Raw genomic sequence first — 27,337 nt, forward strand, 5'->3', positions numbered from 1 at the left:
TGCATGTTGAAGCCGATGGTCTAAAACTTATCTAAAGGGTTGTAGAAATAAACTTATAAACCATACTGAAAACATACCTAGGAGGCGCTTCAAGATTGTTTTCTTTCTTTCTCTTTTCCATTATTTAAGTAAGAAGCTTGCAAAAAAATGCTTTCTTATCACCCACTGATGCGATGCATTACTCTTATTATCCTTAAAGAGACAATCAGACAAAATGGCAGAAAGGTGGTAAATATCTCCCATTAAACATGTAGAGTAAGGAAACTGTATAAGGTCTTTCTGTGGAGTGATGGTATTTTAAGTGTTTTAACATATTTCTTGGTTTCTGGTATTTAACAGTATGAAATAGAACTGTACGAGTATATTATCTACTAAAGTACTACATTACATACCTATGTGTAATGAATATTCTGACATAAATATGCACATCTGAACATGTAGAGTAAGGAAACTATATAAGGTCTTTCTGTGGAGTGATGGTATTTTAAGTGTTTTAACATATTTCTTGGTTTCTGGCATTTAACAGTATCAAATAGAACTGTACGAGTATATTATCTACTAAAGTACTACATTACATACCTATGTGTAATGAATATTCTGACATAAATATGCACATCTCATTTAACAGTATGAAATAGAACTGTACGAGTATATTATCTACTAAAGTGCATTACATACCTATGTGTAATGAATATTCTGACATAAATATGCACATCTGGAAGTAAATTAAAAATACATACATCAAACTATCAGAAAAAAATATCGCTACTGAAATACCCCAAACAAAAATGTTCCGAACTAAATGGACTGCAAATCCTCTTGAAACTTGGTTGTGTAGATTTAAGGACAGCATATTTTGTCTAGAATACATTTACAAAGCAGTTGCTGGGCCTAATGTAGAAAACGCTAAATTTGTCAAAGGCGTGATGACCTCTTTTAAAAAGAGGATCACGCTTTTTCCATTTTTTTTCTTCTATATTTAAATTATTTCATTGTACCCTTTTCTGTATGTAAAAATATATATAAATAATATTTTCTAATTATTAAAATTATCCGTTGTTTTTTAAAGGTCGAAGTGAATGTGCATAGTTTGTCTGTTTGAGTGATCGGGTTCACGATACACGGGTACTCGATGAAATATTATTTGGGTATTACCCGGATCCTACATTCCTACCCCAACATTTTGGGCAGAACGGGTAGAAGTGAGTATCATCAGCCGATCTTATAAAAGTTCCTTGATACGAAATTTCAAACAAACTTCGGCGCGAACGACACGCAAGTGTTAAAGCGCCTAATGGAAAAAAAAACAAACTTGGAAGAAAGAGAGCATTCCAAATGAATAATAGCCAGAAAGTACCATTAATACTCATCATTAATTTTATTATCCATAATAATTAAATACAAATTAATATTTTAAGTACATAATAAAACCAAATATTACGAGAACGCGCATTTCAAATGAAATAGAAACAATTAACAATATAGGCATTATAAACAAATTGATTTTATCAATGCAATAGGTACTTTGTAAATAATTCATATTCGATAATCTAGTAATATTCAAGCTATAATCTCTTTTGTGAATAAAAAATTAAGCCAATCTTGAACAATGATTTTTTAGTATTTGATACAGTAGGTATAAATATATTGCTCATAAACGGATATTTAATTTCTTTTACTAAAACGTAAAAATATGATGGATTTTGCCTTCGGCACATGGTACTAGAGATGAAGAAAAGAGATGACAAAAGTCAGTAAACTGCAAAGTTAGACGGAAAATATCAACGGTAAAAGAACTTAGAGGTTGTAATAGTAGGAATCTAAATGATTTATGCGTAGATGATTTTAAATTTCGTATAGTTTTTCCTTTATCGTTATTTCTATGTTAATTAGTCGCTATTTTACAAAACAATCCAGATAAACGAGTAAAAGATGATTAAGTATCGAATAAAAAAATCGTCTTTCAAAAATTGACCAATGAAGACCAATTCCCATTCTACATTCAGGTCACGATCCAGTCACAGTACGTTCAAAGAACGGTGAAATATTTTACATGGTGAAGTCTTGACATGAACTTGCCTTGATCAAGTGTGACTACCTCAATTTTTCCTTTTAAAAGTACAGTAAGAATATTTGACCATCTGTCGCTGTACTGTTACTAGCACTGACTTGAGCGTATCGTGGAAATCGAGCTAACATAAATATATTGCTCATAAACGGATATTTAATTTCTTTTACTAAAACGTAAAAATATGATAGATTTTGCCTTCGGCACATGATACTAGAGATGAAGAAAAGAGATGACAAAAGTCAGTAAACTGCAAAGTTAGACGGAAAATATCAACGGTAAAAGAACTTAGAGGTTGTAATAGTAGGAATCTAAATGATTTATGCGTAGATGATTTTAAATTTCGTATAGTTTTTCCTTTATCGTTATTTCTATGTTAATTAGTCGCTATTTTACAAAACAATCCAGATAAACGAGTAAAAGATGATTAAGTATCGAATAAAAAAATCGTCTTTCAAAAATTAACCAATGAAGACCAATTCCCATTCTACATTCAGGTCACGAACCAGTCACAGTACGTTCAAAGAACGGTGAAATATTTTACAGGGTAGTGAAGTCTTGACATGAACTTGCCTTGATCAAGTGTGACTACCTCAATTTTCCCTTTTAAAAGTACAGTAAGAATATTTGACCATCTGTCGCTGTACTGTTACTAGCACTGACTTGAGCGTATCGTGGAAATCGAGCTAAAAGGTCCATTTTAAAATGTGGGTTTTGATTATTCTAAAACGAATAATTACAAAGATAGCTTCTGCGTACATGAAATGTGTTAAAATATTAATTAAAACTATGTACAAGGTAAAATAACGTAGGATAAAATGTGAATTGAAAATGCACCGTTTTGTCGTATTTTATCAAGAAAAAGTAGTAGAAGAAAGTGAGTGAAAATATTATTATTATGGACTATGTGGTTTTACGGCGGAGTTCCTGGTAACAAAGATAAACAATCAAGCCAGATAGCAGATAGGGATCTGAACATTCTGAACCATTAATTTCGTATCTTTACGGCGGAGTTCCTGGTAACAAAGATAAACAATCAAGCCAGATAGCAGATAAGGATCTGAACATTCTGAACCATTAATTTCGTATAAAGCCAAAGTCGCTGGAACTTTGATCAAAAGAATCCTTGGGCTTTAGAAATTTAGAAACGCCTACAAGATCTTTTCTTCGTTATTTCATACCTGTACGATGAAAGTCTTGCCTCCCCAACCAGGGGTGGTTCCGACCATGCTCATATAATTTGCCTCCATGATGAAGTTTTCCAGACCGTGAAACACGCCCCTGCCGGTTGCGGATATTCTGCCGTGAATACCGCCCTGGTTGATGGGCTTGCCTGTGACACAGGCATGAGCATTGATGTCCAAATGACCTGTAGGGGAGATAGTGAACATTATTATCTATTGTAATGGTGAATACTTGAATAGTGAACCAGTGACGTGGTGTAAAGCTGGAGAAGTACCGCTTAATTTCCACGGTTTTTTATCTGCTCCTCCTTATTTATCACTTACCTAAAATAAAGGGGTGCAATAATGCTACAATCCTACATACCAGACTCCGCACACAGGAATTTCGTAAGAAAAGTCCCCCATTTCAATGCAATGTAAAAATGTACATATGTACCATTGTATCTACCTAAAATCACCCCTGAGAAGGGATATCTTTGGGTGACTTGTCGTCTGGAGACCTCCTAGCGAATGGTGCGAGAGACGATTGAGTGTCCAAACTGTCATGGCTTTAAGCACGGAACCTATGACAGTTGGGCCACTCTATCTGAGGAAACATCTAAACACCATCGGAGTATACCATGGCACAACCAGGTGCAGAAGATGTGGAGAGGAGGAGGAATCAACCTCTCATATCATCTTTGACTGACACAGGAATTTCGTTAGAAAAGTCCCCCATTTCAATGCAATGTAAAAATGTACATATGTACCATTGTACCCACCTACCTACCTACCTAAAATCCCCCCTGAGAAGGGATGTCTTTGGGTGACTTGTCGTCTGGAGACCTCCTAGCGAATGGTGCGAGAGACGATTGAGTGTCCAAACTGTCATGGCTACATGCACGGAACCTGTGACAGTTGGGCCACTCTATCTGAGGAAACACCTAAACACCATCGGAGTATACCATGGCACAACCAGGTGCAGAAGATGTGGAGAGGAGGAGGAATTTTTTTTTATCCACCAATCCACCAGTATTACATCAACCGGTCAGTATTACATCAACCGGTGGACTCTAGCCGGTGCACCGGGTGTGAATCTTATTTTGAAAAAAAACTTTTGGAACTCCAAAAGTTTTTTTTTTTAAATAAGACTCACAACCGGTGCACCGGTTGATCAACCAATCCACCAAATGACAAAAGAAAAGTTTTTTTTACTAAAAGGTTGATTGTGACTGTCCACCAGATCAAACGTTTAGCACTTGAGATCCACCACCTCCTCGAGCTGGTTGATTCTGACAAAAGAAAAGTTTTTTTTTACTAAAAGGTTGATTGTGACTGTCCACCAGATCAAACGTTTAGCACTTGAGATCCACCACCTCCTCGAGCTGGTTGATTATCCAGCTTCACCAACCACGATTCCTCTCTACACCAAACTGCAGCACAAGATAAACGTCCTCCCAACATCAGATTCTGAAAGCCGGAACGGCAGGATTATCAAGGTCACCCCATTTACTTTGAGGTAAAAGCTAAAGCATTAATCTGAAGGTACGAAAAGACAGCCCCTTTGAAGATTATCAAGGTCACCCCATTTACTTTGAGGTAAAAGCTAAAGCATTAATCTGAAGGTACGAAAAGACAGCCCCTTTGAATAATAATGGAGTTCCTAAATGGAGACACTTTGAAGTAGGAACGTAGGGTACTTACAAACTGACAATGGGGTCTTAATAATCGTTGCTCAGATTTCCAGAATAGTTTCCTTTCAAATGCTTGTGTACATATTCCACTATGTAATTCCAACAATATAACCTTGAAGAAAATCCAGGACATCAGAGCTTCCAGTAAGTATCTGGATTGGTAAGAAGTGAAGCTTTTGGTTCACGGGACTCGAAGGTCATTGAAAGCAGTAGGATTCGATAGAAAGCTTAGAAAGCAAGTCCAGCCAAAGAATAGGTGGTGAAGATTTTCTCAATGGAATTCACGTAAGCAGCGGTTCTCAAATCCAAACCCAAGTTGTATTTCATTGCTGTCTTCATGATAGCCTGAAAGCAAATGACAACAAAGAAATTATTATAGATAACTTTTTATTAACTTCATCTAGGTCGCGGGTTTGATTCCCGCCCGGGGCGAACTATATCCTAAACATATGTTCAAGGTTCGTTCTAGGAAAGGCTGGATTTCTCCTATCCCGTCCTCTTTCTCTCTCCAATTTCGGCAAGATAAGACCTCCTTTGTTACAGTTCCTTATCCCTTTTTGAAAATATCACGGCATTCATGATAATTCGAAGATAACCAGCGAACAACCCTCGACGCCTCATTATTTTATTTTTATCTATTTACACGCCAAGCATCAAGGCCGTGTGGGACCATTATTACAGACTGTACTTTCTATATTTTGAAGTGCTAACTTGAATGTGTTTTCTCACTACAATTAGGTTTTCCAGTGCCCAAGGACCCCATGATCATATGCTTTGTCAGAAGAATTCACTTCCTAAAGTAAAGAAGCCTCATTCAAATGATTGAAGCCCTAACAGTTCCTTCTATCAAACCAAACTTCGAAAATGCTTTCCTTTCCGTTCCGTGAGATAGGCATGGCACTTATCTCACAGTGTTGGAAGAATTGGGGTTTAAAAACCCCTTGGAGGCCCAGAAACAATATCTGGGCTCCTCAATAGAGTATACATCGCCTTACCCTTGCAGATCTTTCCATGGTATAATCGAGTCCAGAGTGAACAATATCTTTCTCTGAAGCTCCAGATATTCTCTTCTGGAAAGATTCAGACGGAGTGACAGGGATTCTGCCTCCGACGTTCCCGAAACGTCTTTCTAGCGATTCTTGTACAGATTCTGAAACACGGAGGTACGAGAAAGTCAGATAATAGAAAAATATGAGAACAAAAAAATCTTCTTCTATGGGTTGGTAACTATTGTTTGACTGATGTGCGTAACTACATTATTTCCCATAGTTGTTTTCGAATCAATGTATTATTCGACCTACAGAATAGTCAAAAATATTATTATGTTTTCTACTTGTTTGACTGATGTACGTAACTACATTATTTCCCATAGTTGTTTTCGAATCAATGTATTATTCGACCTACAGAATAGTCAAAAATATTATTATGTTTTCTACTTTTTCATTATTATGTATGCTCATTGCCAGATCTAATGAGCCAAACACATCAAATTGTACATGAGCTAGATCACCTTGTTCATTTACGTCATTTCTGTTTTTAGGTTTATTATTAATTTGAAGTTCTAGTGAAACAACTAGTAAAAACATATATGTATAATTGCATATACTAAAACCCATATGGCAGAGTAGAAAACATAATATTTTTTGATACATACTTGTATTGTAATGTAAATTTTGTGAAGTTACATAATAACTATTTGAAACACACGAGATTTTATTAATTTGAAGTTCTATTGAAACAACTAGTAAAAACATATATGTATAATAGCATATACTAAAACCCATATGGCAGTGTAGAAAACATAATATTTTTTGATACATACTTGTATTGTAATGTAAATTTTGTGAAGTTACATAATAACTATTTAAAACACACGAGATTGTAGATTGACTAGAGAGTTAGAGAGGAATGAGGAATTCTACCAGTTTTTTGAGACAATCTCTGTTTTAGGTATTATGTCAGTCTTTGTGATTTCCATTAAATACCTATATAAGAAACAATCGCCCTCCTCCCGCCCTTCCCCCTGAGGGTTTCGCGGGGTAGATCAGATATAACATAAATTTCATTGTAAATAGGTACTGTTAAGAGTCAAATACATACGTAGAAACAGGGATAATAAAAGCTTGACTTTTCAAATAACATTCATTGATGAAAAACGATCTGATGAGGACAATCTCTGTTTTAGGTATTGTGTCAGTCTTTGTGATTTCCATTAAATATATAAGAAACAATCGCCCCCCTCCCGCCCTTCCCCCTGAGGGTTTCGCGGGGTAGATCAGATATGTATAACATAAATTTCACTGTAAATAGGTACTGTTAAGAGTCAAATACATACATAGAAACAGGGATAATAAAAGCTTGACTTTTCAAATAACATTCATTGATGAAAAACTATCATGATTATGAGAACATAGTTAATGACAAGATAAATTGGGATGTTAAAAAAACAGCCTATAAAGTCGATTGATCGAGGTTTCCACGGGTCAATTAATTGTTTACGGGTTGAAATCATGCGTTCCTCATTCATGCTAAGACGAGCCTCTATTATATAAAACTCTTATCAAGACTTTATTATCATACAGGTTATCAGTGTTATCTTGGGTGTTCAGCTGTTCAGTGAACCGTTTTTCATTGTTTTCAATGCCTCTTCAGACCTAGTATACGAGAGAAAATAACCGACTAAATCTTATATTATAAAAACAAGATCCATTGACTCATTCACATTTCATATTCACACACTGATCGCTCTATCTCCTGAACCACAACACCTAGAAAGCTGAAATTTGGTAGGAATATTCCTGGCAGCAGGGGTAGTTGGACCGTTAGCAGCCTCAGCAATGATCTAAAAATCAGAACACAGGGAAAAGTTTGTTGGATTTTTTTTTTTTTTTGAAGATGTTTGATGGAGGGAACTGTAACTACTGAGGTCGTATTGTCCCGAAATCGAAGCAAGAAGATGGTAGAAAGCCAGCAGTTCCAAGAATGAACCTTAGGTGTATAAGACAAAGTTTGCCCGGGGCGGGAATCGAACCCGTGACCTAGCGCTTACAAAGCAGACAATCCATCTCCACAACACCAAGACCTAGAAAGCTGAACTTTGGTGAGAATATTCCTCATATGTTCTAGATGTGCAGTCAAAGAGGATTTTGCGGAAATCTTAACCGATCTCGCGTTATGATTTTTCCGGAGCACGGACAACCTGCTAGTGTACTTATAACTTACCTTGGCTTGAATTTTGTGTGCATTGTTTTTGGTGATAACCTTCTCGACTGCAGCAGGGACGAAGATATCACAAGGTTCGTACATGAGGTTTTCTCCTTCGTATGGTACTGCCCCTGGGAATCCTACTATAGTACCATTGTCCAACTTGTATTCTTCCAATGCCTGAGAAATTAACAGTTTGAAGTTTTAACTAAATATGTAGGTATACTTAAAATAACTTTGTAAAAGTAAAAATACCTATACGAGTGTAATTCAGGTGGTTGTTAGGTTGAAAAATATACGAAAAAAAAAAATCAATTTTTTTACAAGCCTAGCTTAGCCCTGTGTATAACCTCAACCAAGGTAGCCAAAGGGTCGATTTGACGACCGGGTGTTTCTGTAGATACAATAATTATTTTTCATGGCAGAAGATAAATATACTGTGTGTTCAATCAACATTATGCACAACGAGAGGAAGTAAACATTCTGGTAAAATAACTGCTCTCAGCACTTTTACGAATAAGCACATAATGCGTTTGATGATTAAGCTTGAAAGGTTCATATAGGCAACGTTGGTTTTCTTCTATATTTAAATTATTTCATTGTACCCTTTTCTGTATGTAAAAATATATATAAATAATATTTTCTAATTATTAAAATGGTATACTAAAACCCATATGGCAGTGTAGAAAACATAATATTTTTTGATACATACTTGTATTGTAATGTAAATTTTGTGAAGTTACATAATAACTATTTGAAACACACGAGATTGTAGATTGACTAGAGAGTTAGAGAGGAATGAGGAATTCTACCAGTTTTTTGAGACAATCTCTGTTTTAGGTATTATGTCAGTCTTTGTGATTTCCAATAAACATATCAGAAACAATCGCCCCCCTCCCGCCCTTCCCCCTTAGGGCTTCGCGGGGTAGATCAGATATAACATAAATTTCATTGTAAATAGGTATTGTTAAGAGTCAAATACATACGTAGAAACAGGGATAATAAAAGCTTGACTTTTCAAATAACATTCATTGATGAAAAACGATCTGATGAAAAACATTGATGAAAAAAGTTAATGACAAGATAAATTGGGATGTTAAAAAAACAGCCTATAAAGTCGATTGATCGAGGTTTCCACGGGTCAATTAATTGTTTACCGGTTGAAATCATGCGTTCCTCATTCATGCTAAGACGAGCCTCTATTATATAAAACTCTTATCAAGACGTTGTTATCGCACAGGTTATCAGTGTGTTAACTCATCTTAGGTGTTCAGCTGTTCAGTGAACCGTTTTTCATTGTTTACACAAAAATCGGTAAATCCAAGAAGCTTCAATGCACCTAGTATACGAGAGAAAATAACCGTGTAAATACTCAATATGCTTAAAACTGAGTGAGCTAAGAAAAAGAAGCATCCTTTTCAGTGGACTACTCGGTGACTGAGTCAGATCCTCACACTCTATAACTATAGCTCGGTAAATCCAAAAAGCTTCAATGCACCTAGTATACGAGAGAAAATAACCGTGTAAATACTCAATAATTATGTTTAAAACTGAGTGAGCTAAGAAAAAGAAGCATCCTTTTCAGTGGACTACTCGGTGACTGAGTCAGATCCTCACACTCTATAACAATATGTTTAAAACTGAGTGAGCTAAGAAAAAGAAGCATCCTTTTCAGTGGACTACTCGGTGACTGAGTCAGATCCTCACACTCTATAATTAGAGATAGGGACGAGCGAGTTACATGTTTAGTCAACTGAGTAGGGTTTTTATTCACTGACTCTTACATATCTCTACCATCGAACCAAAAGAGGTTGTTGATTGTTGTTCTTTTTCGTTCAGGTTAAAATAAACCAAAAGTCGAGAAATTTCTGGAAATTATTCCATTTACATATCTATACGGAAAATATGGAAAAGTTACAATTCACAAGAAAATATTAAATGGAAGCCTAAAAGCTCAGAGGTGTAGTGATTAGTATGGAGGCTTTCGGATCTGGAGGTTAGTGGTTCGAGGTCAAAATTAGGAAATACCAAGTATTAGAAATAAATGGCAGAAGGGTATTTAAGAAAGCTTTGTTAGCATGCAAAGCTAAACAGTTTCAATTGACTCTTACATATCTCTACCATCGAACCAAAAGAGGTTGTTGATTTTTGTTCTTTTTCGTTCAGGTTAAAATAAACCAAAAGTCGAGAAATTTCTAGAAATTATTCCATTTACATATCTATACGGAAAATATGGAAAAGTTACAATTCACAAGCAAATATTAAATGGAAGCCTAAAACCTCAGAGGTGTAGTGATTAGTATGGAGGCTTTCGGATCTGGAGGTTGGTGGTTCGAGGCCAAAATTAGGAAATACTAAGTATTAGAAATAAATGGCAGAAGGGTATTTAAGAAAGCTTTGTTAGCATGCAAAGCTAAACAGTTTCAAAAAACACTGAACACCGTATGTAGCACAAAACAATTCATGTTAATATTGTTAGGATAAATCAAAGGTGTTAGCTAATGGTTAGTAATATGGTTATAAGTATTGGAAATAAATGGCAGAAGGGTATTTAAGAAAGCTTTGTTAGCATGCAAAGTTAAAGAGTTTCAAAAAAAAAACTGAACACCGTATGTAGCACAAAACAATTCATGTTAATATTGTTAGGATAAATCAAAGGTGTTAGCTAATGGTCAGTAATATGGTTAGTCATAATTGTGTTAAAATTATACTAAAGTGATTGCACGGTAGTGCGTGAGTCTTACCGAAAGCTAAGCGTTATAAAGAAGATTACCCAGAGTATAATTTAAGCCACAGCGAGATAAAAGAATAGTTTCAAATCTACAAAACAAAAGAGAACGGTACGAGGGAAAATAAATTGGTTAATGGTTTTCCCTGTTTCCCTCTCCGGGAAATCACGGTCCTGTTACACAAGGTTCACAGCTTTATGTTTTAAAGACGCGAGAAATGAAGTTCTTTAGGCATACAGATTTTATCCAGGAAAGACTTAAAGTGAAATAATTTGATTTAATGACACAGATTTTTTTTCTACTGTAATTCCAAGGTTGCAGCTGACACAAAGCTGTGAACCTGTCCATCACATCTACCCATTGTATGTTTCAATTCCACCTTAGACTATCATTATTTAATTATGTACTATGTAATAGGTAGAATGTTAAAGTATGGGAGATTCAGCAACAATATTTTGTTGTGTCAGTCCAGTCTATTATTAATTACCACTGAATGAAATGATGGAAGTGTTTTCCCTGTTTCCCTCTCCGGGAAATCACGGTCCTGTTACACAAGGTTCACAGCTTTATGTTTTAAAGACGCGAGAAATGAAGTTCTTTAGGCATACAGATTTTATCCAGGAAAGACTTAAAGTGAAATAATTTGATTTAATGACACAGATTTTTTTTCTACTGTAATTCCAAGGTTGCAGCTGACACAAAGCTGTGAACCTGTCCATCACATCTACCTATTGTATGTTTCAATTCCACAAAGGTTGCAGCTGACACAAAGCTGTGAACCTGTCCATCACATCTACCTATTGTATGTTTCAATTCCACCTTAGACTATCATTAATAGGTAGAATGTAGAATGTTAAAGTATGGGAGATTCAGCAACAATATTTTGTTGTGTCAGTCCAGTCTATTATTAATTACCACTGAATGAAATGATGGTAATAGCACTGCTAAAACAGAGTTCAAATCAGAGTTGTCCTTAAAAAAAAAAAAATCCCAAGAATTAGATGAGGCAGCGTGTCTTTAAGCATGAATTAATAAAGCTGATATAAACAGTGGGAAAAGGCCCAACATAACGGTTAACTTACCAATGGTTTTCGCGTATGTGTCGGCAATCCAGGACATTTCCCTTTCTCCTGTACCCATATCTGGGGCAGGTACATCGACACCGGGCCCTGAAAATATACACGAGTTCAATTTATATCGCTCTATTTTCTCAGGGAAATATTCTTATGAAGAGAGAGATTTTCTTCGCTGGTCATACCAGCGAAGATTGGAACACATCACATGCTTTCAGGCATACTCCATATTTTGTCAAGGGTCTAGGTTTTCCTTGCCCCTGGGATCAATTTAATTTGAAGAAACCATTTACTGATGAAAATTTGTAATGAAACAACAAGTTGAACGTGACATTACCCTCTCGGGCCCGGGCCCCAGGAACGGCCTTGAACTCACCAATAAATCCCTTTTTGGCCAACTCCAGAGTGAATCGTCGCGTGATTTTCTCCAGCTCATTCTCACTGTAGTTTTTGGGATTGATTTTGATGCCTGCCTTAGCTCCACCGAACGGTACGTCCACACAGGCACACTTGAATGTCATCAGCGCGGATAGGGCCTTCACCTCGTCACGACTCACATCGTCAGAGAATCGGATACCTGGAGGAAAAATTTGGACCGATTGCAATACTTTCTCATTACTAATTACTAGTATAGCTTCGCTATAACTATCTATAGTAATAGTAAGTAAAAAATGCAAGAGGATTTCATAGTAGAAGAGAGTTAAGTAAAGACATTAACCTTCTTTTTCCTGTTCATCTTTCACTTTAGCATTTTCTGAATTTCAATCCCGACAAGACAATGGATCGATTGCAATACTTTCTCAGTACTAATTACTAGTATAGCTTCGCTATAACTATCTATAGTAATAGTAAGTAAAAAATGCAAGAGGATTTCATAGAATATTAGAAGAGAGTTAAGTAAAGACATTAACCTTCTTTTTCCTGTTCATCTTTCACTTTAGCATTTTCTGAATTTCAATCCCGACAAGACATTATTCCTTTATCTAATTTGGTTTTGTTTATGGACCCTAGCATTCCCAAGGGGGTAGGTAAAAAGTACCCAACCATTAAAATTAATATATGCCCTACAGCTGGAAAAATCTCAATTTACGTATTTACGATGTGTATTGTGTGAGCTTTTTTCGTCTTCACTTCTTCTTTTTTGAGATGCGTGACGAATAGATGACCACCCATATATTATGTACCGAGCTTGATGTTGTTTAACTTCAGTGTGAATCATAAGTGTGTCAACTGATAAGAATATAAAAACATCTTTCACAAAGGACCCAAATTATAATTTCGACAAGACATTATTTCTTTATCTAATTTGGTTTTGTTTATGGACCCTAGCATTCCCAAGGGGGTAGGTAAAAAGTACCCAACCATTAAAATTAATATATGCCCTACAGCTGGAAAAATCTCAATTTACGTATTTACGATGTGTATTGTGTGAGATTTTTTCGTCTTCACTTCTTCTTTTTTGAGATGCGTGACGAATAGATGACCACCCATATATTATGTACCAAGCTCGATGTTGTTTAACTTCAGTGTGAATCATAAGTGTGTCAACTGATAAGAATATAAAAACATCTTTCACAAAGGACCCAAATTATAATTTATTTGACCTCTATCACAATTTGGCACTCGTAGATACCGTGATCACAATACTGGTGTTGACAGCCAAAGTCGCTCGAACTTTGATCAAAAGTATCCTTGGGCTTTAGAATAGGTCCAAAGTCCATACTTCCCTTTTATTTATAGAAATTTAGAAACGCCTACAAGATCTTTTCATTATTTCATACCTGTACGATGAAAGTCTTGCCTCCCCAACCAGGGGTGGTTCCGACCATGCTCATATAATTTGCCTCCATGATGAAGTATACTGGTGTTGACAGTTACATATCATTCCATGTTTATTCGGTCCAATTCTTCAATTTAGTTCAATTAATGACCACTCGAAAATAATCTGGTGTTGACAGTTACATATCATTCCATGTTTATTCGGTCCAATTCTTCAATTTAGTTCAATTAATGACCACTCGAAAATAATGTGCATTGTAAAAAAGGATCTCATTTTTCATCGACATGTAAAACGTGCGACCTTAACGTGCGCGAACGTCAAGAGTATGTACAAGGATTTGCGTTTAGGTTCCAGAGAAAATTTTTCATCGACATGTAAAACGTGCGACCTTAACGTGCGCGAACGTCAAGAGTATGTACAAGGATTTGCGTTTAGGTTCCAGAGAAAACAATTACTGTAGCCTACAAAAACAGTTTTTACCGTTTGACAAATGATTCAATAGGTATTTCAATTTATGGATGGGGAATATCTAAATGAATAGATCAGTGAGGAGTAAGGAATAGGATCTGAAATCAAAAGGAATAGAGTGGAATTAGTAAGTAACCAGGATAATCAGGATAGTTCCCATCAGTGACTTAGACTAAAGGAAAAAAAAGCCCATTGTACCTACCTACCTACCTACCTACCTACCTACCTACCTACCTACCTACCTAAAATCCCCCCTGAGAAGGGATGTCTTTGGGTGACTTGTCGTCTGGGGACCTCCTAGCGAATGGTGCGAGAGACGTGTACCATTGTACCTACCTACCTAAAATCCCCCCTGAGAAGGGATGTCTTTGGGTGACTTGTCGTCTGGGGACCTCCTAGCGAATGGTGCGAGAGACGATTGAGTGTCCAAACTGTCATGGCTATATGCACGGAACCTGTGACAGTTGGGCCACTCTGTCTGAGAAAACACCTAAACACCATCGGAGTATACCATGGCACAACCAGGTGCAGAAGATGTGGAGAGGAGGAGGAATCAACCTCTCATATCATCTTTGACTGCCCTGCGCTTTACTCAGTACCCTGGGACACCCAGGAGAAGAGATAGTATCTAACTATACACTCAAACCCAATCAAACCACTCCTGAGCTTTCGCAAGAGTATACACTCAAACCCAGTCAAACCACTCCTGAGCTTCGCAAGAGGATCAGGAGTGTTTGAAATGGAGGAGAGCCATTAACCATGTAAAGGTAGTGCAATAGTCCTAAACTAAAAATGGACGCGGCACACAAGGGATCGGAAGAGACCGCCTTAACATGATAATAATATCGCAAGAGGATCAGGAGTGTTTGAAATGGAGGAGAGCCATTAACCATGTGTAAAGGTAGTGCAATAGTCCTAAACTAAAAATGGACGCGGCACACAAGGGATCGGAAGAGACCGCCTTAACATGATAATAATAAATACCTACCTAAAATAGAAAGTCTTTTCTCAACCTGGATTTTAAGGCTGAAAAACTGAGTGGAGCGGAGAGCATAGCGCATAGAGCTTCCAGCAGTAAGAGGAAAGTGACGACTCCTAACAGCATAGAACAGACCAAAAGCTTTTTGACCTTTGCTCTTCGCTCCACTCTGGTTTTAGCCCAAGATCACCAGCAAAGCGTCACACAATAATAATAAATACCAACCTAAAATAGAAAGTCTTTTCTCAACCTGGATTTTAAGGCTGAAAAACGGAGTGGAGCGGAGAGCATAGCGCATAGAGCTTCCAGCAGTAAGAGGAAAGTGACGACTCCTAACAGCATAGAACAGACCAAAAAGCTTTTTGACCTTTGCTCTTCGCTCCACTCTGGTTTTAGCCCAAGATCACCAGCAAAGCGTCACAAATTTCGTATACAGCAAAAGTTCATTTGTTGGAAAGTATAGAAAGTAGAAATAAGCAAGTATAAAAAGGAATATTAGGTCATGATACTATTCCTAGGCTCAATGGCCATAGCCTAACATCACCCACACAGATGGCCTCAGATAGCGGCAGGATTATTAAAAAACGGCAGGATTATCAAGGTCACCCCATTTACTTTGAGGTAAAAGCTAAAGCATTAATCTGAAGGTACGAAAAGACAGCCCCTTTTTCCCTTTTTGAAAATATCACGGCACTCATGATAATTCGAAGATAACCAGCGAACAACCCTCGACGCCTCATTATTTTATTTTTATCTATTTACACGCCAAGCATCAAGGCCGTGTGGGACCATTATTACAGACTGTACTTTCTATATTATTTTGAAGTGCTAACTTGAATGTGTTTTCTCACTACAATTAGGTTTTCAAGTGCCCAAGGACCCCATGATCATATGCTTTGTCAGAAGAATTCACTTCCTAAAGTAAAGAAGCCTCATTCAAATGATTGAAGCCCTATTAAAAGAGCTAGTCTCGTGGATCTAATATTGAATATGTTGTTTCTAAGTAGTGCAATATTCCACGCAGTCTACGAGCATGTTTATATGAACTTTAAAATACTGATAGGTAATAGGAATAGGTAACTATTGTTTGACTGATGTACGTAACTACATTATTTCCCATAGTTGTTTTCGAATCACTCAGGACTCCGACACAGCAAACTCATGATGTTAGGACCAAACAAGGACCTCACCATGAACATTCTCTCCTTAAACCGGAAGAATATCCGCTTAGTGACCAGCCTGATTACCGGGCATTGTGGACTAAGGAAACATCTACAAACAATGGGGACCAGGGTCAAGTTGTGTGTAGGTTATGCGGGGAGAGCGAGGAGACAGCTACTCATGTCATCTTCGAATGTAACTCCCTAACAATATGGAGACTTACTGTAGGGTTAGCCAACCCCCAGCAAGACCACACTTATGTTGGAAATATCGGACAACCGGAAACTGCACCAACACTCCCACATTTAGGAAACTTTAGAGTACAACATTACTGTCCGACATTTCCAACATAAATGTGACTGTGGATCCTGTTTAGAGTAATTCATTCTGCGGGCGACCTCAAATTTAGTAGCTACTTGGAGCTTGTGTAGATATAATGAGCAAATTAACACTAAGTAGTGGAACAATTACAGTAATAATTATGCATAAGTGGGGAAAGTCTGACTCTCCTGCTTGTGATTGTGGAGCTGAACGTCAAACAATACATCATATTGTTCAGGAGTGTTAGAGTAATTCATTCTGCGGGCGACCTCAAATTTAGTAGCTACTTGGAGCTTGTGTAGATATAATGAGCAAGTTAACACTAAGTAGTGGAACAATTACAGTAATTATGCATAAGTGGGGAAAGTCTGACTCTCCTGCTTGTGATTGTGGAACTCATGTTGGAAATATCGGACAACTGGAAACTGCCCCAACACTCCCACATTTAGGAAACTTTAGAGTACAACATTACTGTCCGACATTTCCAACATAAATGTGACTGTGGATCCTGCTTTAGAGTAATTCATTCTGCGGGCGACCTCAAATTTAGTAGCTACTTGGAGCTTGTGTAGATATAATGAGCAAGTTAACACTAAGTAGCACACTTATGTTGGAAATATCGGACAACTGGAAACTGCCCCAACACTCCCACATTTAGGAAACTTTAGAGTACAACATTACTGTCCCAACATAAATGTGACTATGGATCCTGCTTTAGAGTAATTCATTCTGCGGGTGACCTCAAATTTAGTAGCTACTTGGAGCTTGTGTAGATAAAATGAGCAAGTTAACACTAAGTAGTGGAACAATTACAGTAATTATGCATAAGTGGGGAAAGTCTGACTCTCCTGCTTGTGATTGTGGAGCTGAACGTCAAACAATACATCATATTGTTCAGGAGTGTCCCCTCAGATCCTACACTGGCGTCAAAAATGACTTCTACAAGGGCAGTGACGGTGCTATCTCATACATAGAGAATCTCGATATCCGACTCTGATATACTGTTCTTTTGTTCTTTTCAATACTGTTTTTCTTTTTCCATTGTTCATGTTCAACTTTCTGAAGTATATGATGTTAAAATATATGTACGTTCATACGATTAATAATAATACAGTAATGAGACTTGGACTCGGATTTACAGTCTGACAATATGATAGGATTACATTTGAACGTTAGATGTTGAGAGTCATTTGTGCAAAACTGTAAACACGGCCCAAGTTAATTACAACTGTTCGCCATACATTAGTCCTATAGTACATCACATCAAGTTGGTCATTTGTGCAAAACTGTAAACACGGCCCAAGTTAATTACAACTGTTCGCCATACATTAGTCCTATAGTACATCACATCAAGTTGATTTTGTTCAGAGAAAAACATCAAGTGTTTCATTAGTTGAATGTAATACATAGGTACTGACATAATTATGTACATAAATCAGACATATCAGTATTGTCGATTTTCGTTAGTAACGGTTAGCTTGCGGTTTCGTTCGAGGTTTACCCTGGACAGATTACTGGACACAACTACATAATTAACTTTTAGGACCGTAGAGTTAAAATATGAGATAGGAAATCTTAATGAGATAAAAGGCAGGCCCCGAGGTCTAGATACATAATTACATGTAATACCATGATACCATCATGTAAGGAGCAGGCTCACACTAACTCTCATACGGGACATCGAACTTTTTTTTTTCGGTACGACATGATCTTACATATTTATTATCCTACTTGATAAAACACTTGTAACTAATTAACTAAGATATGTACGAGTACATACATGTCATAAAATAAAGAGATTAAAAATTCAGTTGCTTAGTACCTCTCATACTTTGAGTGCACGTGGTAGGTAGGTAAGTGTAGGATAACACAGGTAGGTAGGTACTCAATACAGGTAGGTATATCGGGGGAACAGCAACAACCAATATTGTGCATACATACCTCCTTTACAGGGTGTTCTATGTGTGCTGTGCTGAGCACGGTACCCAGTGATGATTTCATAATCTCCACTATCCCGCCTTACAGGGAATGAGATCTCAATGATATGATCACAGGGCTGCATGCCTAGCAGAATTCCTCGCACTTTCTTTTTCTTATCTTCAATGGTCATGCGTCCCTTGATGTCTTCAACCAGTTTGTCCTCTGCTATCTGACAAGCACGATGGAAAAAGAACTCCACCATGTCAAAAAACTTGGGGTTCTCCGCGGTCGGGATATCCTTTAACTTCTCAGGAATATCGTGGAGATTTCGCTGTTGTGATTGAACAGCCGTGGCTGAGATAGGACACAGTTTAGTGCCAAGCCCTTGGCACAAGACTCGAAGTTTCAACATGGCTGCGTTCTGAGTTATACACGTCTGAAATGAGAAGATAAGTCAACTATCAAGAGATATTACACGGTAGTGATTGAACATACCGATACATAACTGATATACCCATGCTGCCATTACCATTCTATCAAGGTCGACTGAGAGACAAGAGTAGCCCCAGGACTTGGTATAATTACACACGTACAATATTACATTTTGAATTGAAAATACTGTTCCACAAAGCTGCTTTGCACTTCTCATTTCGCAAATCGCAAGTCAATTTTTATTCTTTAATATTCCTTTTCAAAATGCGAACGTACAAAGAAATATGCAGTAAAAATCGCTAGATCTTTAGATCAATAAATTTAATTAGGTAGGTGCAAATACAACACGAAAACAAATGGTCCACAGAATAGAAATGACAATAGGCTACTTAATGAATAATTTGAACTTCAGCGTATTTTTTTTTTAAGCAAGTATTATAAAATACCTGCTACCTACTTAATCTCAAGTCACATAAGCAAGGCCAAAGATTCTAAAGAAGTTGGGATTATGTAAGTTTTGTACATCAAATTATCTTCTTACATAAAAAAGAGCAATGTTCTGTGGCAAAAAAAAAAAAAAAATAATAATAATAATAATTTGTACACCCAAATAAAGGGAATCATTTTTAGAACTAGAACTTTATTATATAATTATTTATCATTAAGGACAATCATTATTGTATTTAAGTAGTTGAATAATTGAACCAACAGGAAAATTAAGATCAGTAATGTTAAAATTGTAATTTCAAATACCTACTCAGCTTCACAGAAAGTCTAATAAGAAACACTGGTCATGGGCATCATCTCATAGATACTTACTGTTCCTTACAAGATTTTCAAAATAAAATTAGGTTAAAAATTAATCAACACTAATAATAAATCATAGAGGCATAGGGGCCATTATCTCAGAAAGGTGAGAGGACCACTGAATCCACCTTTAAAAAATGGTTAATCAATCAACCATTTTTTCAATCAATCCAGCCTTTTGGCTTTAGAGCTATTCAAATAGCCAAGTAGGAGCCCATCTGTCCATGTGTTCATCATGTAATATGTTTCAGATTTGATGAAAATTTGAAGGAGTTGACCTCAAAATTTAGGATTTATTTATTCAAATACCTACATCACATATCTAATAGAACATTTCTCTAGTCATCCAAAGGGGCAATTGCTCAAGCATCATGATGTTGGACAAGTTTTTTTTTTTTATATATATAGGAAAAAATATGACACATGTTTGGATACCTACATATATGATTGATGTGGCTATATCACCCTTGTCTAAGAGGTAGGAGGTTGGTAATTTCTTGATTACCCGAAAGGTTTTTGGATACAGACGCCTCAATTTCTTGGTAAAATTTGCTTGTGACGGCCTATTAATTATGAGTACCTACTTGCGTAGCTTTTCAAAGTTATAAGTAGCAGAACGCTATTGAAAGAGTATAATAAATAATTTATTATTTTATGACTCTACTTGACTCTCCGGAGGAATTGGAAGGCAAAAAAAAAAAAAAAAAAAAAAAAAAAAAAAAAAAAAAAAAAAAAGAAAACAAAAAAAAATATCATAATAAATTGCTCAGGGGAATTTTCCTTCCTGTGATAGATAAAGAAGTTTTCACATGTTTCATTTATATCAAATTTATTATGCAACATTTACATAATGTCCTTTCTATTCTCCCATTTCAACACTTTTTATTATGAGTCCCTTTTTACCCCCACTCTTTCCTCTCGTTCTCTCTATGTAGAATTATCTCACATGAAAACTGCAAGTGGTCCCAACAGACACATAAGAAAAATATCAGAGGTTAGATGACTATTGTTAAATGTATGTACATAGGTATGTAATATGTACATTCACTTATGTATTTGCCTTCTCCATCCCTTTTTCTTCTTCTCTCTCTCTCTCTCTCTCTCTCTCTCTCTCTCTCTCGTAGAATACAAAATACATATGTACTTTCTTAGTCTACTTTTAGGTACCCACTTTCTTTATCTCCCTCAATCTTCTTCTTCTCTCTCTTTCTCTCGTAGAATACAAAATACATATGTACTTTCTTAGTCTACTTTTAGGTACCCACTTTCTTTATCTCCCTCAATCAACCTGCCTCTGTGGTGTAGTGGTCAAGACAATCCCCTGGTAATCAGGAGGGTATGGGCTCAACCCTTGTTTAGGTATGAAATTTTATTCTCAAATTTTTTGGGGTTCCTTCTCTCTTCGATTTCGGGACGATAAGACCATAGCAGTTACAGTTCCCTCTGTCAAACCTCTTAAAAAAAAAAAAAAGAAAATGCGGAACCCGTTTGCAAAATTAGAGTGCATTCATGAGCGCGTAAAGTTAGGTCATTTCCGTACTTTCTTAATTACTGACACTCAGGTTCTAAATAATTAAACATAAATATGTTGTAATTACGAGACTGCTTGAGATTGAACGGATGTGACGAAGATTAGAGAGGACAAAAGAGCAAAAGGAGAGAGAGAGATGAAAGAGAGGAAACGGAAAGAAGAAGAAAGAGACAGAGAGAGAGAGAGTGAGAGAGAGAGAGAGAGAGAGAGCGAGAGAGAGAAGGGGGTACAGCAAATTAGGACTGTAAAAATAAGAGACATGTATATTGTAAAGATTCCCTGGTCCAATAATTCAAGCAGAGTAAAAAATTGATTTTCTGAAATCATCCAATCCATTTGAGAAGAATTCACATTTTTTACTTTTCATTTTTCTAGGAAGCATGGGCAAACAGCTCATCAACACAATATAAAATATCACATCAAAAATATAATAAAAACACCATGTATGTACCTACCTTCTACAAATTAAAATAATTTTATATTTTTATCACTTCAGCTGAATAGATAGATACCTACTCATTACTCACACAACACACAACCTCTGGTAAACACTTTGGAAAAACACCCAACCCCACTAAAAACACTGTTTAATTTTATTATTATTTAATGGCTGTGTCGCTCAGAAATTAATAATTGAAAAGTAATAAATTGAGTTGACTTACCTAGTATTTAAAGTTACCTAATAAAGTGTTAAACTTTAATTTAATTAATAATTAATTATAATAAAAATTAATAAAGTACTCAGGTCTCAGGTACTCGGTTAAAAATACGTCTCGTCCGTATCCACCAATGTTGCCAAGTGGTACAGGTGAACTTGAGCGTTGCCAACTCTAGAGTTTACATAAAATTATGCTTCCAAGTTATGCTCGATAGGGCCCTTTATCACAGTCTAGTAGGTATACCTACCTACGTTTTCCGACATTTTTTTTTTCATACCTACTCCCTTAAAACTGCCAATCTTGGTACCTACTATGGTAAGTAAAATAATTACAATATTACTATTAAGTGGAAAATATGCGACTTTGTGCCACCCCTTACCTTGAGGTTCAGGTGTCTTAATGAAGACGAGGCTGACCGCGATCTAATTGAGTATTATTTACTTGGGACTCACGTAAGTAATGTAAGTATTATTTGATCAGAGGGTCATTGAAGCAACATCCGGACCGGTTGCAGTATGGGTAAATAGTTAACAAGCTGGGCCCGTCCCTCCGGGAATTTTTTAGCCCGTAGTTTATTCGATCGTGATTAGAGAAAATCAGTACCTATGTACCTACCTAATTTGTTTAATATTCAGTTTTTTATTATTCTTGATTTTATTTTTTTTTATTTTACTTTCATGTAATGATTTAAAATCAAGACTAGAGCCCGTTTTCCCTTTATTCCTAATATTATCCTAATATAATATTTAAAGTCACCCATCTATTTATTGGCCTTGCTCGGCGTAGCTTAACATAGGTGACGCTAAAACCGGTGTTTGATTATCGACTGAAGTGAAGTGTTATCTAAAACTTTCTCGCTTTGAGTTCATAGGTCGTCGCGACAAATTTCAAGATCAGAGCTCATTTGTGTGAGAAAATGTGAAAAAAATCCCCCAAAAACCATTTTTTTTTTTTTTTGCTTTATGGTTCTCTGGACAAAATTTGCACCACCACTTTCGTGTTCCTGGTAGAAAGATCTTTAATTTGATATATAGGTCGACCAGGTTTGGATAAGTCCTTCTATGGGGACAGACACATAGACTGACAGACAGACACCGAAGCGAATACAATAGCCCGTCCACTATACCTTTTTTTTAATACTATCGTAATAATAAAGAAAGGACGGGCTAAAAATGACCATGCTATTGACTAATTTGGGATGCACCTACGCGAATGAAGTTCCAACGAAAAGACACAATGGGGCATACAGCCTTAAAAAACACATGTACCTAGGTAATTGGAGGTTGGGTATATTATGGACATGTTTATCATATTTTACAGCTTAACCTCTCCATTGATCAGCTGTCATTATGTCACTAATGTCAGCTGTCCTCCCTGTCATAATATTACACAAGAGGGTGATTACATTTTAATTATATCCCTTTTTCATCAAGTTGATTTTGTTCAGAGAAAAACATCAAGTGTTTCATTAGTTGAATGTAATACATAGGTACTGACATAATTATGTACATAAATCAGACATATCAGTATTGTCGATTTTCGTTAGTAACGGTTAGCTTGCGGTTTCGTTCGAGGTTTACCCTGGACAGATTACTGGACACAACTACATAATTAACTTTTAGGACCGTAGAGTTAAAATATGAGATAGGAAATCTTAATGAGATAAAAGGCAGGCCCCGAGGTCTAGATACATAATTACATGTAATACCATGATACCATCATGTAAGGAGCAGGCTCACACTAACTCTCATACGGATGAGATAGGAAATCTTAATGAGATAAGAGGCAGGCCCCGAGGTCTAGATACATAATTACATGTAATACCATGATACCATCATGTAAGGAGCAGGCTCACACTAACTCTCATACGGGACATCGAACTTTTTTTTCGGTGCGACATGATCTTACATATTTATTATCCTACTTGATAAAATACTTGTAACTAATTAACTAAGATATGTACGAGTACATACATGTCATAAAATAAAGAGATTAAAAATTCAGTTGCTTAGTACCTCTCATTTCGGTACGACATGATCTTACATATTTATTATCCTACTTGATAAAACACTTGTAACTAATTAACTAAGATATGTACGAGTACATACATGTCATAAAATAAAGAGATTAAAAATTCAGTTGCTTAGTACCTCTCATACTTTGAGTGCACGTGGTAGGTAGGTAGGTAAGTGTAGGATAACACAGGTAGGTACGTAGGTACTCAATACAGGTAGGTATATCGGGGGAACAGCAACAACCAATATTGTGCATACATACCTCCTTTGGTACTCAATACAGGTAGGTATATCGGGGGAACAGCAACAACCAATATTGTGCATACATACCTCCTTTACAGGGTGTTCTATGTGTGCTGTGCTGAGCACGGTACCCAGTGATGATTTCATAATCTCCACTATCCCGCCTTACAGGGAATGAGATCTCAATGATATGATCACAGGGCTGCATGCCTAGCAGAATTCCTCGCACTTTCTTTTTCTTATCTTCAATGGTCATGCGTCCCTTGATGTCTTCAACCAGTTTGTCCTCTGCTATCTGACAAGCACGATGGAAAAAGAACTCCACCATGTCAAAAAACTTGGGGTTCTCCGCGGTCGGGATATCCTTTAACTTCTCAGGAATATCGTGGAGATTTCGCTGTTGTGATTGAACAGCCGTGGCTGAGATAGGACACAGTTTAGTGCCAAGCCCTTGGCACAAGACTCGAAGTTTCAACATGGCTGCGTTCTGAGTTATACACGTCTGAAATGAGAAGATAAGTCAACTATCAAGAGATATTACACGGTAGTGATTGAACATACCGATACATAACTGATATACCCATGCTGCCATTACCATTCTATCAAGGTCGACTGAGAGACAAGAGTAGCCCCAGGACTTGGTATAATTACACACGTACAATATTACATTTTGAATTGAAAATACTGTTCCACAAAGCTGCTTTGCACTTCTCATTTCGCAAATCGCAAGTGATAATTACACACGTACAATATTACATTTTGAATTGAAAATACTGTTCCACAAAGCTGCTTTGCACTTCTCATTTCGCAAATCGCAAGTCAATTTTTATTCTTTAATATTCCTTTTCAAAATGCGAACGTACAAAGAAATATGCAGTAAAAATCGCTAGATCTTTAGATCAATAAATTTAATTAGGTAGGTGCAAATACAACACGAAAACAAATGGTCCACAGAATAGAAATGACAATAGGCTACTTAATGAATAATTTGAACTTCAGCGTATTTTTTTTTTAAGCAAGTATTATAAAATACCTGCTACCTACTTAATCTCAAGTCACATAAGCAAGGCCAAAGATTCTAAAGAAGTTGGGATTATGTAAGTTTTGTACATCAAATTATCTTCTTACATAAAAAAGAGCAATGTTCTGTGGCAAAAAAAAAAAAAAAAAAAAAAATAATAATAGAAGACCTGGGAATTTGTTTGTATCATAATTATGGGCGAGTCAGGTATTTAGCACAAAGAGCTGTTAATCACATGATTCACATGCCTAATTAAACTGCAAAATAGGCACAGCAAACGTTTTAGTCAAAATTTCAAGTAAGATTTCTAATCAATTTTCCGGATGAACGAGTCAGGTATTTAGCACAAAGAGCTGTTAATCACATGCCTAATTAAACTGCAAAATAGGCACAGCAAACGTTTTAGTCAAAATTTCAAGTAAGATTTCTAATCAATTTTCCGGATGAAAAACTCTACTCACTTTCATTTCTGACTCTCGGTATCAAGACACATATCTTTCTTTCCTGATTTGCTGACTTACTGCAACATGATCATAATCACGGAGCTTCTTTTGTTGACAAGTAAGTACTACCTATTTGATCTTGAACCTTCTCTTCTGGTCTGGCCTCAAAAAAAAACAGGATTAGGTCATTATTTGGTATTGTAAGTGGGTCAATCCCAAGACCAATTTCATTCTGTTTCTAGCTTTCTAGACCAAGTTATGACACATGTTTGGATACCTATATGATTGATGTAGCTATATCACCCTTGTCTAAAAGGTAGGAGGTTGGTAATTTCTTGATTACCCGAAAGGTTTTAGATACAGACGCCTCAATTTCTTGGTATGTAATGTCAGCTGTCCTCCCTGTCATAATATTACACAAGAGGGTGATTACATTTTAATTATATCCCTTTTTCATACGCTCCGACTAGAACCTCCTCTGCTTCTAATGTGACTTTGGCACGAGGATGTGTCGTGTTGAATGACTTGCTTTGAAGGAGAACATGGGGGTCATGGGGTAATACGGCGAAATCGGGAGACCCATGATTTTGGGAACAAACTCTATAGACAATTGGAGAGTCCAACCTTGTCCAACGTTAGAAATCACCAAGACCATTTTTCCGATTTTGAGTTATGCATTTTAAGGTAAAGAGCGCGCTGAGATCTGAATTTTCCGAAGTTTACTATAATAATATTATGTAGATCCAATGTCACACTGTGTTAGGTGTTGCGGTACAAATTCTTCAAGATTTGAAAAACCACAGACCGCTACTGTGAGTACTGTGGCTTTTTGTAATATTCTGACTTCAATTTATCTATGTACACCGTACGTAATTAAATTTGATTCGATTCCTTTTAGTAGAAAACTTCGCAACCTGCAGTAGAACACAGGTGATTTGGGTTCGATTCCTGGTGGTCTAAATTGTTGTTATAAGCTCTGCTTGTAAATAAGTAGCGATCAGCCCTGCAATTATTAATTACAAAAAAATAATAATAAAATATTGATATTGGAAAGTTTTGTAGGCAATGCTCTGAACACTCTTCTTTGTAATCTGAGAAAGCCAGCCGTTCCGAGAACAAACATTATCCTATCAGGATAAAATCTGCCCCAGGCGGGAATCGAACCTGTGACCTAGCACTTACAAGGTAGGTGCACTACCAACTAAGCTAACTAGGCTGGCATAAAAAAATTTCGATAGAAAAATGAGAAATATGTATCTATCTCTCAATGTAGGTATATTGTAAAGATTCCCTGGTCCAATAATTCAAGCAGAGTAAAAAATTGATTTTCTGAAATCATCCAATCCATTTGAGAAGAATTCACATTTTTTACTTTTCATTTTTCTAGGAAGCATGGGCAAACAGCTCATCAACACAATATAAAATATCACATCAAAAATATAATAAAAACACCATGTATGTACCTACCTTCTACAAATTAAAATAATTTTATATTTTTATCACTTCAGCTGAATAGATAGATACCTACCTACTCATTACTCACACAACCTCTGGTAAACACTTTGGAAAAACACCCAACCCCACTAAAAACACAATTTTATTATCATTTAATGGCTGTGTCGCTCA

The 27,337-nt window shown here is 36.5% G+C and overlaps 2 protein-coding genes and 2 long non-coding RNA genes across 5 annotated transcripts; 1 reads left to right on the forward strand and 3 right to left on the reverse strand.

Moving 5' to 3' along the window:
* On the reverse strand, positions 1-2,193 carry LOC113471092. Its single transcript, XR_003393922.1, has 2 exons — positions 679-2,193; positions 1-579 (listed from the first exon to the last, which is right to left on the reverse strand). It is a non-coding gene; the product is annotated as an uncharacterized LOC113471092 (long non-coding RNA).
* Positions 2,194-4,900: 2,707 nt separating this feature from the next.
* Positions 4,901-22,134, reverse strand: LOC103518081 (glutamate dehydrogenase, mitochondrial). The gene is made up of 8 exons (XM_026829974.1): positions 21,993-22,134; positions 18,582-18,996; positions 12,308-12,508; positions 11,920-12,027; positions 8,148-8,314; positions 7,703-7,767; positions 5,921-6,176; positions 4,901-5,270 (listed from the first exon to the last, which is right to left on the reverse strand). The coding sequence occupies exons 2-8, from the start codon at positions 18,970-18,972 to the stop codon at positions 5,154-5,156; spliced, it is 1,305 nt and encodes a 434-aa protein (XP_026685775.1). The 5' UTR covers positions 18,973-18,996; positions 21,993-22,134; the 3' UTR covers positions 4,901-5,153.
* Positions 22,135-24,195: 2,061 nt separating this feature from the next.
* On the reverse strand, positions 24,196-27,302 carry LOC113471090 (glutamate dehydrogenase, mitochondrial-like). Of its 2 annotated transcripts, XM_026829972.1 has the most exons (3): positions 27,179-27,302; positions 24,288-24,749; positions 24,196-24,219 (listed from the first exon to the last, which is right to left on the reverse strand). In XM_026829972.1, the coding sequence occupies exons 2-3, from the start codon at positions 24,723-24,725 to the stop codon at positions 24,211-24,213; spliced, it is 447 nt and encodes a 148-aa protein (XP_026685773.1). In that variant the 5' UTR covers positions 24,726-24,749; positions 27,179-27,302; the 3' UTR covers positions 24,196-24,210. The 2 variants fall into 2 exon arrangements, with proteins under 2 accessions (XP_026685773.1, XP_026685774.1); XM_026829973.1 differs by lacking the exon at positions 27,179-27,302 and having other exon boundaries at positions 24,288-24,770.
* LOC113471091 lies at positions 25,432-25,759 on the forward strand. The gene is made up of 2 exons (XR_003393921.1): positions 25,432-25,475; positions 25,605-25,759. It is a non-coding gene; the product is annotated as an uncharacterized LOC113471091 (long non-coding RNA).
* Positions 27,303-27,337: the final 35 nt, after the last annotated feature.

This window comes from Diaphorina citri, unplaced genomic scaffold, assembly GCF_000475195.1.
Source record: "Diaphorina citri unplaced genomic scaffold, Diaci psyllid genome assembly version 1.1 scaffold2066, whole genome shotgun sequence".
NCBI lineage: Eukaryota > Metazoa > Arthropoda > Insecta > Hemiptera > Psyllidae > Diaphorina > Diaphorina citri.

Bases quoted from the DNA above. Each gene is read 5' to 3' on its own strand.
- LOC103518081 (XM_026829974.1), bottom strand. From the start codon at position 18,972: ATGTTGAAACTTCGAGTCTTGTGCCAAGGGCTTGGCACTAAACTGTGT. The intron at 12,509-18,581 runs GTATGTATGCAC...TTTTTCCTCCAG, and splicing joins TAGAACACCCTGTAAAGGAG to GTATCCGATTCTCTGACGAT. The intron at 12,028-12,307 runs GTGAGTTCAAGG...GTATATTTTCAG, and splicing joins GGCCAAAAAGGGATTTATTG to GGCCCGGTGTCGATGTACCT.
- LOC113471090 (XM_026829972.1), bottom strand. From the start codon at position 24,725: ATGTTGAAACTTCGAGTCTTGTGCCAAGGGCTTGGCACTAAACTGTGT.